At 52.6% G+C, this 17309-nt stretch overlaps 1 protein-coding gene across 1 annotated transcript in view; it reads right to left on the bottom strand.

The window, feature by feature from the left end:
* Nucleotides 1–17309, bottom strand: part of LOC140411385 (myomesin-3-like) — a 225706-nt gene that overhangs the window by 92479 nt on the left and 115918 nt on the right. Inside the window, exons 15-16 of the mRNA XM_072500502.1 lie at nt 13401–13575; nt 12312–12433 (exon numbers count right to left, since the gene is read on the bottom strand). Coding sequence (XP_072356603.1) covers nt 12312–12433; nt 13401–13575 — 297 coding nt within the window. The remainder of the gene's footprint in view (nt 1–12311; nt 12434–13400; nt 13576–17309) is intronic.

The raw sequence follows: 17309 nt of genomic DNA on the forward strand, positions 1-17309 counted from the left end.
GGCAGGGGTGCGCTGCCGGCTGGTAAAGTGAACCGCAACAACCAGAGAATTCTGGCCATTGATTTATTATGTTCCTATCTATCCTATAATGTTCACAGCTATCCTGAACAGTTTCATGTGGCTGGCCCATTTTCATGTCCTGACTCGCTCCCTGAATAGCACTCCCAACAGGAACGCGAAGCGCATGCAATTCAGTCCCTGCAGTAACACTTAGCCTCCCAAATGGAGAATCCAGCTAATGTCTCTAATTATCTACTTCGTAGGGAACCCTCTTAATATAAACAAAATTCCATCAGCCCAACTTCAGAAGACAATATCCACGGCTGGAATTAATTCTGATCTTTTACGATGCTTTAATTGCACCTCTGTTTCCAACAAGCCTAGCTGTCTTTCAAACCAGGATTTTCAAAAACATGACTGCAGCAGTCACACACGTACTAACTCAGCCTTCTAACCCTGTTATGGGCCAGGGTTTAGAGAACCCTAAAGTGTATCATGGAGTTCACCTGACCCACAACTTTTAATAGATTGTGGTATGGGGAGCACACGGCCCACTCTACAGGTGTGGTACAACAGAAATGGAAAAGTATTTTTTAAAGCAAAACAATGTTTATTCTATGAACTCAAGTTAACCTTTTTGAAACATACAGTGAACATCTTAGCAACCATTAATTCAAATACAACCCCCAAAGAATACAACACTAAGTAAACTTTTAAGCTTTCCTTTTTCACATCCATACGACTTAAAAACAAAACCTTTATCAGAAGCATATCAGGTTATAGTGACTACTGAAAACATTTATAATTCTGAATTCACCAAATGATCAAGAGATAGTCTTTCGATGGCAGAGAGAACAGCAGTACACCTGCTTGGTCTGGCTTCAGCTCCAACCCTGAAAACTAAACTAAAACACACTCTGCAGCCTGCTCAAAAATGAACATAAAAAGCTGATAGACAGCCCAGTTCCACCCACTCTCTGACATCACTGCAGTAGTAAACACCCATTTCTCAAAGGTACTCTCACTACAGATATTTATATACACAACCATTTATAAACACCCATTTCTTAAAGGTACTCTCACATGACAACCCTTACTGCACCAACTACATATAGCACAATATATTTGAAATTCCTACATTCATCACACAGCCCTTCCATCAAATCTCCTTGTTTTCCCTCCTTGTGCTGAATACACAATGTGTTTCCTTCTATTGACTACTGCATGGGATGATTTGACTAATGGATAAGTAAGAAAACATTCTTTTACACTTTACCAAGAGTAACAGTGAAGTCTTATTCTGGGCAGCACGGTGGCACAGTGGTTAGCACTGCTGCCTCACAGCTCCAGGGACTCAGGTTGAATTCAGGCCTTGGGTGACTGTCTGTGTGGAGTTTGCACTTTCTCCCCATGTCTGCGTGGGTTTCCTCCGGGTGCTCCGGTTTCCTCCCACAGTCCAAAGATGTGCAATTTAGGTGGATCGGCCATGATAAAATTTCCCCTTAGTGTCCAAAAAGGTTAGATGGGATTACTGGGTTACGGGAAAAGGATGGAGATGTGGGCTCAAGTAGGGTGTTCTTTCCAAGGGCCAGAGCAGACTCGATGGGTCGGATGGCCTCCTTCTGCACTGTACATTCTATGGGCGGGATTCTCTCAGCCCGGGGCCGGGCCGGAGAATCCCCGTGACCGGCGCGAATCACGCCACATCGCCACGATGCCGGCACGCGATTCTCCGCAGAGCGGAGAATCAGCACCATTGGCGGTGGCATGTTTGGGGTGGCACCGGTTGGGGGCCACTCTACGCGGCTGGCTCGCCAATTCTCGGCCCGGGATGGGACGAGCGGCCGTCATTAAAACGGCAAGTCCCGCCGGCTCCGTCCACATCTGCTCTCAGCTGGCGGGAACTCGGTGTGGAAGGGTCGGGGGGGCGGCCTGTGGGGGGAGTCCGATCCCGGGGGGGGGGCCTCCGATGTGGCCTGGCCCGCAATCGGGGCCCACCGTTTGGCGGGCCGACCTCTCTGGCTGGGGGCCTCCTTTCCTCTGCGCCGGTCCCTGTAGTCCTGCGCCATGTTGTGTCAGGGCCGTCGCGTTGAAGGAAGCCACTGCGCATGCGCACATTGGCGCCGTGCAACTGCGCATGCGCGGATCTCATTCCTGCTGGCATCTGATTCGTTGGGTCCAGAATTGGCACTGGAGAACTTGTCAAGCTGGAACTGCTCCAGTCCCCACACACTCTCATTCCAGGCAAGATGATGGCTCCACGAAGACCTGCCCTGAGGTTCCTGGAGAGTGAGCATGACAGAATGCTGGACACGGTGGAGGAGAAGAGGGACACCTTCTTCCCCAGGGTGGGCCGGAGGCTGAATCCCGCCATTGTCAAAAGGACCTTGGATGAGGTGGCAGAAGCAGTGAGTGCTGCCAGCCACAACAGGAGGACTGGAATCCAGTGCAGGAAGAAGATGACTGACCTCCTTTGGCAGCTTATAGCCACCTCTGTGTCCCTGGCATTACTCCTATCCCTCACTCCTCACATAACTTCCCACTTCCCTAGAGGCCACCCAAAGCCTACCTGCCTGTATTTCCCTCACATTCCACCCTCCACCAAACCCCAACACTGTATTGTTCTCTTTGGCCAGGTTCCTTGAATACACATGCCACAAGCTATAGGCACCCCATAGAACTCACCTCCATGCATTTCACCATGTCCTTTATGCTTCCTTGGGACAAGTCCGTCCATAATCACTGGGAGCAGCAGAAAAGCGGCAGGGGCATCCCGGACCTAACAGTGCAGACCTCCGTGGAGCAGAGGACGATGGAGCCCGCGGGCAAGGTAGACGAGAGGGCTAACTCTGTGCAAGTTTTTTACACAGAGGATAGTGGGTGCCTGGAGCTCGCTTCCGGAGGAGGTCAGCAAGCAGCAACCAAGTGAGCTCCCAATGTAAAATGATGTCCCTATAGCAAGTGAGTCACCACCCTCCCACAGACCACTCCTTCCCCAAGATCTCAACACATCTCTTGTCTTTTGTATTGCAGGATCACCATCAGACGAGGCCAGGCAAAGAGCAGCACGGTGGCACAGCGGTTAGCATTGCTGCCTCACGGTGTTGAGGTCCTGGGTTCGATCCCGGCTCTGGGTCACTGTCCGTGTGGAGTTTGTACATACTGCCTGTGTTTGCGTGGGTTTCATCGCAAATATGTGCAGGCTAGGTGGATTGGCCATGCTTAATTGCTCCTTAATTGGAAAAAATGAATTGAGTACACTAAATTATTTAAATAAATAAAAAAGACGCGGCCAGGCTGTCTGAGGTCACTGCCCCCCAGCCACATCCACTGCACCAGACCACGGAAGACACTGACCTCTCGTCACTGCTGTCTCCTGCACCCTCCACCATTGCAGAGACTATCACTTTGGTGGGGAAGTTTAGTGATGAGGCTCCTGGGTCACCTTCTGGTGCACACCTAACACATGCTGCAGCTCATCAGGGGAGGCAGGGACATAAAGGGAGCGGTCGGTCGGAGGGCTGCCCAATCCAAGGAAACAGCTGTAGTCCGGACAGGTGTTGCACTTGGAAAGTATGATCCAATCACTGATAGAGATGCAGACACAGAACCAGGATTTACAGGAGGAGGTGTCAGCAACTGTCCATTACCTGGAGGTGCAGATAAAGGTGTCCAACTGCATTCAGGCTCTGGAGCCTCTATCAGGTCGCCCCCTCGACCTCCCCATTGCATTAGCTATGAGGAGAGGAAAAATAAACTTTGTTTGTTCTCACTGGAACGACGGAGGTTGAGGGGCGACCTGATAAAGGTCTACAAAATTATGAGGGGCATAGACAGAGTGGATAGTCAGAGGCTTTTCCCCAGGGTAGAGGGGTCAATTACTAGGGGGCATCGGTTTAAGGTGCGAGGGACAAGGTTTAGAGGAGATGTAGGAGGCAAGTTTTTTACACAAAGGGTAGTGGGTGCCTGGAACCCGCTGCCGGAGGAAGTGGTGGAAGCAGGGACGATAGTGACGTTTAAGGGGCATCTTGACAAATACATAAATAGGATGGGAATAGAGGGATACGGAACCCGGAAGTGTAGAAGATTTTAGTTTAGACGGGCTGCATGGTCGGCGCAGGTATGGAAGGCCGAAGGGCCTGTTCCTGTGCTGTACTTTTCTTTGTTCTTTGTTCTTGAGATGGTGCCAACAGTGCATGTACCCAGGCCAACACTGAACGGTGATGTCCACAGTGGAAGCCTTGGGCAAGACGTCAGAGCCATGGGCCAAGACACGATCGATGGCTGAGGCACCAGACAGGGGAACCCAGTCACAGGCGAACATGGGCAGGGCCCACATGGAAATTGCTGCGGCGCTCACAAAGGGCCATGGCTGAGGTCATCAAGAGCATTGGCTCTTGAGGGCACTGACTCACCGCCAGTCATAGAGAGACAGGAAAGAGGTGCATATAGACATGGCACAGTCTCAGAAGGACATTGCACAGTGCCAGAGGGACATGACTGAGACAGTGAGGGGCATGTCTCCCTCGCTAAGGGATGTATCCCAGTCACAGTGCTCCATGGCAGAGAGCATCGAGACCATTGCTCAGGCATCTGTGACATCCGAAGATCAGCTGGACCCATCCAAGTATAGGCCCCCCTGAGGACGTCCGCAAAGGCATCTCAGGTCAGAGGGCGAAATACCTTGAAAGAGTGCTAGAGCACGGAAAATTAGAAAGTTAGGGACCATTTAAGTTGGCACGGGTGGCGCACGTAGGTGATAGTTACGGGTCAGGGCGCAACATATATAGTCACTATTAAACACTTTTTCACCAACATTCTGACCTGCCTCAATCCTCTGTCTGAAGGGTTTTCGAGATGGGCCGGGCTGGATGTATGGGGTGTGCTGGGTGACGGGTCTGGGAGGGTGGGTGGGTGGGGGTGGGGGGTGGGGGGGGGGGGGGGTGGGGGGGGGGGGGTGGGGGGGGGGGTTGGGGGGGGGGTTTGGGGGGGGGGGGGGTTGTGGGTGTGAGGTTTGGAGGATGGTGCGGGGCAGGTCCCCAAGCCACATGAATGTCCCACCTGGGGTCACCCTCAATGAGAGGTGGCACGGGACAGGGCCAGAAGTGTGAGGCCGCCTTGTAGGACAGCTTACCCAGTGAGTGACCGCTCACCATCCAGATTCAACCCCCCCCCCGCCCCACCCCCGCCCCACCCGCCCAAGGACATGTGGGCCTTGAGTTGGAATGACCAGCACACACACAGGGATCACCCGGGTGGACAGTGATCCTAAAGGCAGGAGTCAGACTTTGTCATACAATGAGGAGCACCAGAGCTGATCGCACATCATCCTCTGTCCCGTGGACTAGATCCGCTGATACTGCCTGTCCAGGGCCATCACCCTGTGGTGATGCGGTAGGACCCTCGGAAGGGGGAGGGGGAGCTGAGGTAGTCGGATGGAGTGAAGGTTGGAGGGACAGGGGAGGTGCAGTGAAGGTCGGAGGGACAAGGGAGGTGGAGTGAAGGGAGGATGGACAGGGAAGGTGGAGTGAAGGTTAGAGGGACAAGGGAGGTTTACTGCAGGGAGGAGGGACAAGGAAGGTGGAGTGAAGGGAGGAGGGACAAGGGAGGTGGAGTGAAGGGAGGATGGACAGGGAAGGTGGAGTGAAGGGAGGAGGGACAAGGGAGGTTTACTGCAGGGAGGAGGGACAAGGAAGGTGGAGTGAAGGGAGGAGGGACAAGGGAGGTGGAGTGAAGGGAGGATGGACAGGGAAGGTAGAGTGAAGGGAGGAGGGACGGGGAGGTGGAGTGAAGGGAGGAGGGACAGGGAAGGTGGAGTGAGAGAGGGAAGGTGGAGTGAAGGGAGGATGGACAGGGAAGGTGGAGTGAAGGGAGGAGGGACGGGGAGGTGGAGTGAAGGGAGGAGGGACAGGGAAGGTGGAGTGAAGGTTAGAGGGACAATGGAGGTTTATTGCAGGGAGGAGGGACAAGGAAGGTGGAGTGAAGGGAGGAGGGACAAGGGAGGTGGAGTGAAGGGAGGAGGGACGGGGAGGTGGAGTGAAGGGAGGAGGGACGGGGAGGTGGAGTGAAGGGAGGAGGGACAAGGAAGGTGGAGTGAAGGGAGGAGGGACAAGGGAGGTGGAGTGAAGGGAGGAGGGACGGGGAGGTGGAGTGAAGGGAGGGACAAGATGGAGTGAAGGGAGGAGGGACAAGGGAGGTGGAGTGAAGGGAGGATGGACAGGGAAGGTAGAGTGAAGGGAGGAGGGACGGGGAGGTGGAGTGAAGGGAGGAGGGACGGGGAGGTGGAGTGAAGGGAGGAGGGACAAGGAAGGTGGAGTGAAGGGAGGAGGGACAAGGGAGGTGGAGTGAAGGGAGGAGGGACAAGGGAGGTGGAGTGAAGGGAGGATGGACAGGGAAGGTGGAGTGAAGGGAGGAGGGACGGGGAGGTGGAGTGAAGGGAGGGACAAGGGAGGTTTACTGCAGGGAGGAGGGACAGGGAAGGTGGAGTGAAGGGAGGAGGGACAAGGGAGGTGGAGTGAAGGGAGGATGGACAGGGAAGGTAGAGTGAAGGGAGGAGGGATGGGGAGGTGGAGTGAAGGGAGGAGGGACAGGGAAGGTGGAGTGAGAGAGGGAAGGTGGAGTGAAGGGAGGAGGGACAGGAAGGCGGAGTGAAGGGAGGAGTGGCAGGGAAGGTGGAGTGAGAGAGGGAAGGTGGAGTGAAGGGAGGAGGGACAGGGAAGGCGGAGTGAAGGGAGGAGGGACAGGGAAGGTGGAGTGAGAGAGGGAAGGTGGAATGAAGTTGGAGGGACAAGGAAGGTGGAGTGAGAGAGGGAAGGTGGAGTGAAGGGAGGAGGACAGGGAAGGCTGAGTGAGAGAGGGAAGATGGAGTGACATTGGAGGGACAGGAAAGGCGGAGTGAAGGGAGGATGACAGGGAAGGTGGAGTGAAAAGGTGAGGGAAGGCTTGAGCGGCTATGGGAAGGGGATTCCACTTTGAAGGATGGGGGAGATGGTGAGTTTGAACAAGGTAGCAGAGCTGCCAGTGGTCAGACCTCTTTGTCGGCAAATCAGGAGGTAATAAGATTGTCCCGTGTGCGGTTGCTCTGGGGTACACATTGGCCGACCTATCCTGCCAGCCCAGGCTCCACGTCCAGTTCTTCCTGGACATCCAGGCAGCACGGTAGCATTGTGGATAGCACAATTGCTTCACAGCTCCAGGGTCCCAGGTTCGATTCCCTGCTTGGGCCACTGTCTGTGCGGAGTCTGCACATCCTCCCCGTGTGTGCGTGGGTTTCCTCCGGGTGCTCCGGTTTCCTCCCACAGTCCAAAGATGTGCAGGTTAGGTGGATTGGCCATGATAAATTGCCCTTAGTGTCCAAAATTGCCCTTAGTGTTGGGTGGGGTTACTGGGTTATGGGGATAGGGTGGAGGTGTTGACCTTGGGTAGGGTGCTCTTTCCAAGAACCAGTGCAGACTCGATGGGCCGAATGGCCTCCTTCTGCACTGTAAATTCTATGATGGTAAATTCTATGATAATCCTCCGCGTCCTCCTCCTCCAGCATGCCCAACTGCTGCGTGATGTTGTGCAGGATGCAGACAACCAGCACAATGTTAGAGAGCCTCCTGGGGCTATGTTGGAGAGCCCCACCGGAGAGGTCTTTGCATCGGAAGCTCATCTTGAGGATGCCAATGCACTGCTCAATGACGCTCCTGGTTGCTGCATGAGCATCGTTATAGCAATTCTCCGCCTCAGCCTGGGGCCTCCGGACAGGCTTCGTTAGACATGACCTCTGTGGGTAACCATTATCGCCCAAGAGTCAACCCCTCACCCAAGGGAGCGCATCGAAGGTGCCGGGACACCAGAATGCACCAGGATGTCAGCGTCGTGCACGCTGCCTGGGTATCGGGCTCAGATTTGCATGACGTGCAGCTGGTGGTCGCAAACCAACTCCATCTTCAAGGAGTAGAACCCATTCCTATTGATGAAGGGCACCCCCAAATGAGTTGGTGCTCATAGGGGTCATGTGTGCCATCAATCATCCCCTGGACCTGGGGCATGCTAGTGTGGGTGGCAGATCCTGCTGCCTGGGCATCCTGGTGTGCTTGATCCAGACTAAAGGTTATGTAGTCCACTGCCCGGGCGCATAGGGCACCTGTCACAGCGTGGGTGTGCCTCTGTATGGACGTCTGAATCTCAGACAGGTCCCTATTCGGCCCCTGTAAAGACTCAGAGGCTCATGTGGCGCACGGTCTCCTTGGTTAGCCAAAGTCAGCAGACCTTCATGCAGTCCGGCACCTCCTCGAAGGACAAGCGCTGACGGTATACACGAGCCCTGATGCGACGCCTCCTTTGCACCTCCTTCTCAACCTGTTGGACGGCTGGCACTCGAGCCTCACTGGCTGGCCCCTGCTCTTCTGAGACAGGCTCTTCTGGTGCAGGGCCCCCCTGAACAGGCCCTGTGCCTCCAGCCTCCATGCATTCGCAATGCTAGCTGCAGCCAGGTAGGTAACAAGCACTGCTGTGTGTACTCCGAAATTCATTCTCTGTAGGGGTAAAAAGAGAAGGCCTGTTAGCAAGATGAGTATTCCCTTGCCCATCCAACGGTAACAGGTTACATGGTAACCCTGAGTTGTACTTCAGCGCCACCCTCAACATGCCGCCTGCCCCAACCCCACCCTCAACCCTCATCCGGTCCCCCCAATATGTTGTCGTCCGCACTGCACCCCTGACCCGATCAATGAGTGGCACTGGAGAGCCTCTATCCTCACCACCCATTGCTGTGAACAGGGGTATCAATGGGTGACACAACTGGTGTCAGCAACTGGCTCTGTGGCCTCTGTCCTGTCTTCCACAATGGGGTCTACTGTGGATTTCTTCACAGGGTGGGCCATGTGTTACCTGTCAGCAGGGTGGAACCTGGTTGTGTGGCTGAGATGGTGACCTTGTGCCACAAATCGCCTCCATGTGTGTGGGCAGGTCCTACAGATGGGGGTGTGCAAGGGAAATGTGCATCTGCTGGGAGCTTAGCTGCATTGTGACAACTTGTCAGCGGGCAGAATGGGTGGGAGCTGGAGTGCGGTGGGCAGGCAATATTTGGAGACAGCTGGTGGTCCTGAGGAGTGGGTTAGCTGATAGTGTCACTGGTGAGGCCTCTGCTCTGAGAGGGGCAGTGTGCCAGGGAGGCTGCCAAAGGCCATGGTGCATGTGTCCTTTGTTTGGGGTTAGCTCTGCTATTCCCCTGCTTCCCCTGCAGTGGGGCAGCGCATCTGCTCAATGCATTGAGGAATGGCAGCACTTGGTGTGCCATGGATTGAGCTTGACCACGCCCATCCCATTGGTAATACAGATGGGGCGTGAGGGTTTCCAGAGGGGTTGCCTGGGTTGGTTCCCAGATGACCAGAGGCTCTGCAGTCAGCAGAGTGAACAGCCATGGGCCTGGAAGTAGCGCCAAAGGGCTGCGTTTAAAACACATACTGCAACAATGGTGGTCTGAACCCGAGGGGGCCATTCCGAGTCCAAGGAGTGGTCACCAAGTCACTTGCTGGTACTGCCCCTGACCCAGACAGCCACCCCCCAAGAAGCCCAACAATTTTGCAGAGTGCTGAAAAGTTTTCTTAACATCTCGCTCCCCCTCAGCAGCCATGACGCCCAAGCCCACTTGTAAATACCTGCAACAAATCATGTCCGGGTGACTTCGGCTGGATTCTCCATTTGCCGATGCCAAAATTGGGGAATGCGATTGGGCGGAGAATAGGTTCTGACCCCAAAATTGCGGTGGGTGCCGATTTGACGTCAAATTGTGATTCTCCATCATCTCAACAGCGGCGTCAATGCGTAATGGAATACATGTACAGGAAACACCGTTTGCATATCATTATCGGGCCCGACCCGGTATTCTCTGGGACCTCTGCGATTCTCTGCCTCCAATGGGCTGAATTCCCGACTCCGTGGTTCACTGTGCTTTTATAAATCATGAAACCGGCGTTGTGGCTGCTGAGGGGGAGAGAGAGTGTACGGAAAGTGTCCAACATCGCCATAGTTTGCTAATAGTTAGTGCCGCTGACCGGCGGGCTTCTTCCAGGGCCAGGGGGAGTAGCTGGAGGTGGCCAGGAGGTGGGCTGTAGGGTTGGGGTGGAAGGGTACAGAACACCATTGCTGCAGCTGGCAAGGCAGCCATGCAGCTGTGCAAACCACTAACAGCCCACAGTGAACTTAGGCCAATGGGTTGTATAGGTGTCCTCCAGGGCACTTCCCTCGGTGTCCTATGGCCCCAGCCAACCCATCAGCTGTATGGGCATGCTCCAGCACAACCAGTGTCATTTAGTTGGCTGGGATGAGTGTGTGTGGGGATTATAATGTGTATATGCGGCTGCAACTTGTCAGCCTCCCACGTGTTAATCACGGACCCAGTGTATGCCGCACCATTTTTCAGTGGAATCGAGTGTGTTCCACGTGGTGCCGGTGCTAGCCCCTTAACAGTCGTGGAATTGGTCCAGGTGTGGCACCATTATTGCTGTCGTGAAAGTCCATGAATTCTGCGCTGGCATCAACACCTGGGGCGTCATCCTCCGCAGGCGGGAGTCTCCTTTTTGCCGGCGCCCGGGGGTTTCCCGACGGCGTGGGGCTGCCCCACAATGGGAAACCCCATTGACCGGCCGGTGTAACGGAGCATCCCGCCGGCGGGTCGGGCAGAAATGTGGCGGGGCGGGTAGGAGAATTTCGCCCATGGTCTCATAAAAGGAGAATCCCACTGAATATGTCCAACCCACTAAGTAAATTTAAATTCATGTAAATGATAGTTTTGCGTGGACCCACCAGAACGAGGCACAAACCTCAATTCAATTTTGGCACCAGAGCACGGCGCTGGAATCAATGCCGGGCTCCAACCTTGACTTTTGCTTTACGCGGGATTCTCTGCCCGATCATGACATGCGCTTTCGGTGTCGTGAAACGGAGAGTTCAGCCCATTATGTTCAGCTTTAGTAAAATGATAGAGTGAATAGGATGAGCAAGGGCTGTACCAGGTATCTAACAGACAGGCAGAGTTTAGTTTTGACTGGAAGCTGAGCTGAGAAGCAGTTTCTGAAGAATGCAGCCAGAGGCCCTAGTCTCTCTTTCAAGAAGTCTCAAAAGATCTCCCTCTCTCAAAGTAGTTTATCCAAGATTTCTCCTTACAGCAAGTATTCCCGGGTTGGCTAACTGTACTAAAAGTGGATTTTGACCTGAGAGGGGTTTTGCTTGGGTGGAGCTAAAAGTTATCAGTTAGGATTTAGTGGTTTATTTTATGGTTGAGCATTGTTTAACTGGTAATTGTGAGCTATTTTCTTTATGATGTTAAAGTTATTAATACTGTGTTAGTAATGAAGTTTGTTTTAATATACGATATCCCTATTTGTGTGTGAAATCACTGTGAGGAATATATTTTCCTCACAGTCTGACAAAATTAAATAAAATATTGGGGTTTCTGTCTGGTATCCTAGCAACTGTTGGGGTCTGGTCTGGTGTCATGATAGCTGGATAAACCTATTGCAAATTGTGCAGAATATTCCTGTTGTACATTAGCTAATGTTTCTTAAAACAAGCAAATATCTTAAATTGTAGGTGTTAGGTTGCGTGAACTTCTCCGTCCATTATCATAGAATCATAGAATTTACAGTGCAGAAGGAGGCCATTCGGCCCATCGAGTCTGCACCAGCTCTTGGAAACAGCACCCTATTTAAGCCCACGCCTTCACCCTATCCCCATAACCCAGTAGTCCCACCTCACCTTTTTGGACACTAAGGGCAATTTATCAGGCCAATCTACCTAACCTGCACATCTTTGGACTGTGGGAGGAAACCGGAGCACCCGGAGGAAACCCACGCAGACACGGGGAGAACGTGCAGACTCCGCACAGACAGTGACCCAAGCCGGGAATCGAACCTGGGGCCCTGGAGCTGTGAAGCAACTGTGCTAACCACTGTGCTACCGTTATCTCCTCACAACTCTCAAGTATTAAAAACCATCAAATATTTTTCCACGCCATTGTCTAACATACTTCACGGGTTTTATAAAACAAGCTATTCTGATAACTAAACTCTGAAACTGAAGTTTTAAAAACACTGTTGATTTATTTTATATTTTCTTCTAGAGACTGAAAAATTACACCCAGTTGGCATCTGGTCTATTTATTGAATTCTACAGGGCATGATTCAAAATGTTTTTGGTACTTGAATGTGCAAAATGCTGTTCCATATTTGGAAATTTAAGCTGAATACGATAATGACTAAAATTGACTAACCAATTATTCTCTGGAAAACAATTATTTTCCAAAGCTGGAAATACACACTCACAGATGGCATTGTTCACCACGATGGGCGTTGATTCAGCAGAATATTCACTGAGCCCTGCTGGATTGACAGATTTCACTCGAAATACGTATTTCTTTCCAGGGGTGAGGCCATGAACTTCAATACTAGCAAATGGAAACAGACACAACTGTAATGAGTTTAATTCTGGTATCTGCCTCATGCAGCCACTGTCATGGTAGAGTAAACCACTAAACAGCAATCAAATCAACCCATGCATTCTTTGTCTCTAATCATCTATCTCTTGCACTCACCCATTCCTCCCCTTACTTTCTCTGCTCTACAATACCTCAACCAAGGCTCCATTCTTCACATGGCAATCTAGCGAATGAACGTCAGCATTTGGTCAATGGGTAAACATTGCAGTCAAGCTGACCTAGGAACACCTGACAACCACACATTTGAACTTCACACCAGAGTCTTTGTATGGTGACCGGCAGAACCACCCCCCTCCCCGCCTCCCCTCCCCCTCCCCTGGCTGTTTCTCTTTCCTCCCCCGAGTGCAAAAGCTCGCTGGGTAATTGTGGAATTCGACTACAGCTCCAAAGGAGATGAGCTAACAGAGACCAGACCAGGAACAGAACCTGGTACCATCCACTCTCCATGCAGCAGCAGCAGGCTGCACAGGGATACATATATACTTCAGTCACTGAACTGTTAGCAAAGCTCATTTCTACCTATTTCTTTTTCATTTAAAAAAAACATTTCTGCACCGGGTGTTGGGATATCACTGGGTTCCTGACAGAATGGTTTCAATTCAATGGCACAATGAAATTGACATACAACTGAAACTAACACCAACCCCTCAAGCAGCTTTGGCCAATGAGTGAACGTATTCTATTAGATGTGAAGCACTAATTGGGACATGGGGCGATCACAAAATGCTTGATATAGACGGTTTCCGTTCCTTTTTCACAATTTAAGGAAAAATAATCACAAAATATGCAGAGAAATGAGAAAAATAAGACATTAAATATACATTTTTACACGGTACTGCTAATGAAAAGTACTTTTGAACAGTCATTTTTCAGAAACAATCGAGGTTTTATTCCAGCAAGATGATGATCTTCTCACCTCTTTGAAGTCACAGGTTTATTGTTACAGGTTTCCCAATTGTTTGTCCCAACCTCACAAGAGTAAACGTAGAAACCTAGGAGTTCGTCTTCACTTTCAGGCTCTTTCCACAGGACCATCACTGACGTCCTCGTGTTTCTGACAGGTACAATGTGATATGGTGGGGAAGGTGCAGCTGAGTAAGAGAAAAACAATTGACACAGTAATTATCCGCTGATTCCAGGCTCAATCTGAGCTAGAATGCTGGAAGGAGATTGATCTGTCCATGGCCTGATAACACTAGGGATTTACTGGTGGGTTTTAATATGGTGGGCATCACTTCTGTGCTTCACTCCTTCCTTTACAACTGAGGGCGGGCAACAAGACAAGCATCCATGACTCAAAACAGGAATTAAAAGAAATTTGAAAATGTTTGGGCTGCTTGGCGAAATGATAGGACCGATGTTCTGGTTTAGCAGCCAGGTCAGTCTTAATTAGCCACGCATGGCAAGGTGCCAGTATTGGGGGCTAAGGATGGGAGTTTCCCAAAGGCAGAGGGAGGAAGTAACTGTGTAAGTCATTAACAGACAATATTTTAAAGGGCGAAGACACCTAATGATTATATATGGGGACAATTTTTCTTTCCCTAAAGCTACAAATATATTAAAGACATTTTATGCCTTTCCAGAGGCTATCTGGGGAAACAAGGTGACTGACAAGAACCAAAGAGAGGCAAAAGAACAGGAGGCAAGGCAAGGAACAGTCTCTATCAACAAGAAGTGAAGCAGAGGCACACCAGACCATTCTGATACAAAAGCAAAAATCTGAAATAAAAACAGAAAATGCTGGATAAACTCAGCAGGCCTGACAGCATCTGTGGAGAGGGTCCAGTTCTGATGAAAGGTCATCGACCTGAAGTGTTAACTCTGTTTCTCTCCACCTGACCTGCTGAGTTTTCCCATCATTTCTTATACCCTTCTGATGATGTTCCTGCATAAAGTGGATGTGTGTCTTTGTACTTGGTATTTCATTGTAACCCTGGGAGGGCAGGCCGGCAGCACTACAAACACACGCCTCTCTGATCAAGTACCCACACACTTACCCACATCCTGGAGGGTGCAGAAAATAATGAGGTAGCACCAGTGAGTTCCAGGCAAGAAGCACCAAGTGGTGCACGTCAAGAACAGGAACCGAACTGCTGGATGGGCACACTGCTGTGTACAATGACATTTCTGTCTATCCTCATTTCTGATGAGGGGTCATTGACCTGAAAAATTAACTCTGTTTCTCTCCACAGATGCAGCTTGACTTGCCGAGTATTTCCAGCATTTTGTGCTTTCATTTAATAAGAGAGAGGAGGTGACCCTGTGTGGTGAATGTTTTGCAGTAACCATTCACCATGTATATAACTGTATCACGCTGTTGCCCATGTCGGCTCCACCTATGGATCATTGTAAGGTATTACCTGTAATGTATCATGTTGGTGCCTTGTGGGCTCAGCCCCTTGCTCCACCCCTTGAGGGGAGGTATAAAGACCTGTAGGCGGCTCTCACTAGCAGACCAGTCGCATGCAGGCACTGTTCTAGTCGATTAAAGTCACAGTTTACTTCTACTCTTGGTTTCGCATGAATTGATCGTCGCATCACCCTGATTGCTACTGACACTCTTTCCTTATGGTTAGCTGAATTTACAAGAGCTGACACAGCTCTGCAGTGGATTCCTGCAGTGTCGCCTACTCATGTCCTTACCTTGGCTTTAATTATTGTGGGAATTATTGCTGCCTTTGAAATTTGACATTTTTGGGCGGAATTTTCTCATTTTGGGACAACTCAGGTGGGAAAAGCAGGATGCCACCCTCCCCAAAAGCGCCATATTTTCTGACAGAAAGTCTAAAAGAATCCTATAGGCAGGACCCACGGCGTCACACTGGTGAGCTGGACCCACAGCGTCACACTGGTGAGCTGGACCCACAATGTCACGCTGGTGAGCTGGACCCACAATGTCACACTGGTGAGCTGGACCCACAGCGTCACACTGGTGAGCTGGACCCACAATGTCACGCTGGTGAGCTGGACCCACAAAGTCACGCTGGTGAGCTGGACCCACAACGTCACCCTGGCGAGCTGGACCCACAATGTCACGCTGGTGAGCTGGACCCACAATGTCACGTTGGCGAGCTGGATCCACAACGTCACACTGGCGAGCTGGACCCATAACGTCACGCTAGTGAGCTGGACCCACATTGTCACGCTGGCGAGCTGGACCCATAACGTCACGCTGGTGAGCCGGACCCACAATGTCACGCTGGCGAGCTGGACCCATAACGTCACGCTGGTGAGCCGGACCCACAATGTCACGCTAGTGAGCTGGACCCACAATGTCACGCTGGCGAGCTGGACCCATAACGTCACGCTGGTGAGCCGGACCCACAATGTCACGCTGGCGAGCTGGACCCATAACGTCACGCTGGTGAGCCGGACCCACAATGTCACGCTGGCGAGCTGGACCCATAACGTCACGCTGGTGAGCCGGACCCACAATGTCACGCTAGTGAGCTGGACCCACAATGTCACGCTGGCGAGCTGGACCCATAACGTCACGCTGGTGAGCCGGACCCACAATGTCACGCTGGCGAGCTGGACCCATAACGTCACGCTGGTGAGCCGGACCCACAATGTCACGCTGGCGAGCTGGACCCATAACGTCACGCTGGTGAGCCGGACCCACAACGTCACGCTGGTGAGCTGGACCCACAATGTCACGGTGGCGAGTTGGACCCACGGTGTCACGCTGGTGAGCCGGACCCACGGTGTCACGCTGGTGAGCCGGACCCACAACGTCACGCTGGCGAACTGGACCCACAACGCCTCGCTGGCGAGCTAGACCCACAATGTCACGCTGGCGAGCTGGACCCACAACGTCACGCTGGCGAGCTGGACCCACAATGTCACGCTGGCGAGCTGGACCCACAACGTCACCCTGGCGAGCTGGACCCACAACGTCACACTGGTGAGCTGGACCCACAATGCCTCGCTGGCGAGCTGGACCCACAACGTCACACTGGTGAGCTGGACCCACAAAGTCACGCTGGTGAGCTGGACCCACAACGTCACGCTGGTGAGCTGGACCCACAACGTCACGCTGGTGAGCTGGACCCACAACGTCACACTGGTGAGCTGGACCCACAACGTCACGCTGGTGAGCTAGGCCCACAACGCATCGCTGGTGAGCTGGAGCCATGGCGTCACACTGGTGAGCTGGACCCACAACGTCACGCTGACGGGTTGGACCCACGGTGTCATGCTGGTGAGCTGGACCCACAACGTCACGCTGACGGGTTGGACCCACGGTGTCACGCTGGTGAGCTGGACCCACAACGTCACGCTGGTGAGCTGGACCCACAACGTCACACTGGCGAGCTGGACCCACAACGTCACGCTGGTGAGCTGGACCCACAACGTCACCCTGGTGAGCTGGACCCACAACGTCACACTGGTGAGCTGGACCCACAACGTCACGCTGGTGAGCTAGGCCCACAACGCATCGCTGGTGAGCTGGAGCCATGGCGTCACACTGGTGAGCTGGACCCACAACTTCACGCTGACGGGTTGGACGCACGGTGTCACGCTGGTGAGCTGGACCCACAACGTCACGCTGGCGAGCTGGACCCACAACGTCACGCTGGTGAGCTGGACCCACGGTGTCACGCTGACGGGTTGGACTCACGGCGTCACACTGGTGAGCTGGACCCACAACGTCACGCTGGCGAGCTGGACCCACAACGTCACGCTGGCGAGCTGGACCCACAATGCCTCGCTGGCGAGCTGGACCCACAACGTCACGCTGGCGAGCTGGACCCACAACGTCACGCTGGCGAGCTGGACCCACAACGTCACACTGGCGAGCTGGACCCACAACGTCACGCTGGCG

Source organism: Scyliorhinus torazame, chromosome 1 (assembly GCF_047496885.1).
Source record: "Scyliorhinus torazame isolate Kashiwa2021f chromosome 1, sScyTor2.1, whole genome shotgun sequence".
Lineage (NCBI taxonomy): Eukaryota > Metazoa > Chordata > Chondrichthyes > Carcharhiniformes > Scyliorhinidae > Scyliorhinus > Scyliorhinus torazame.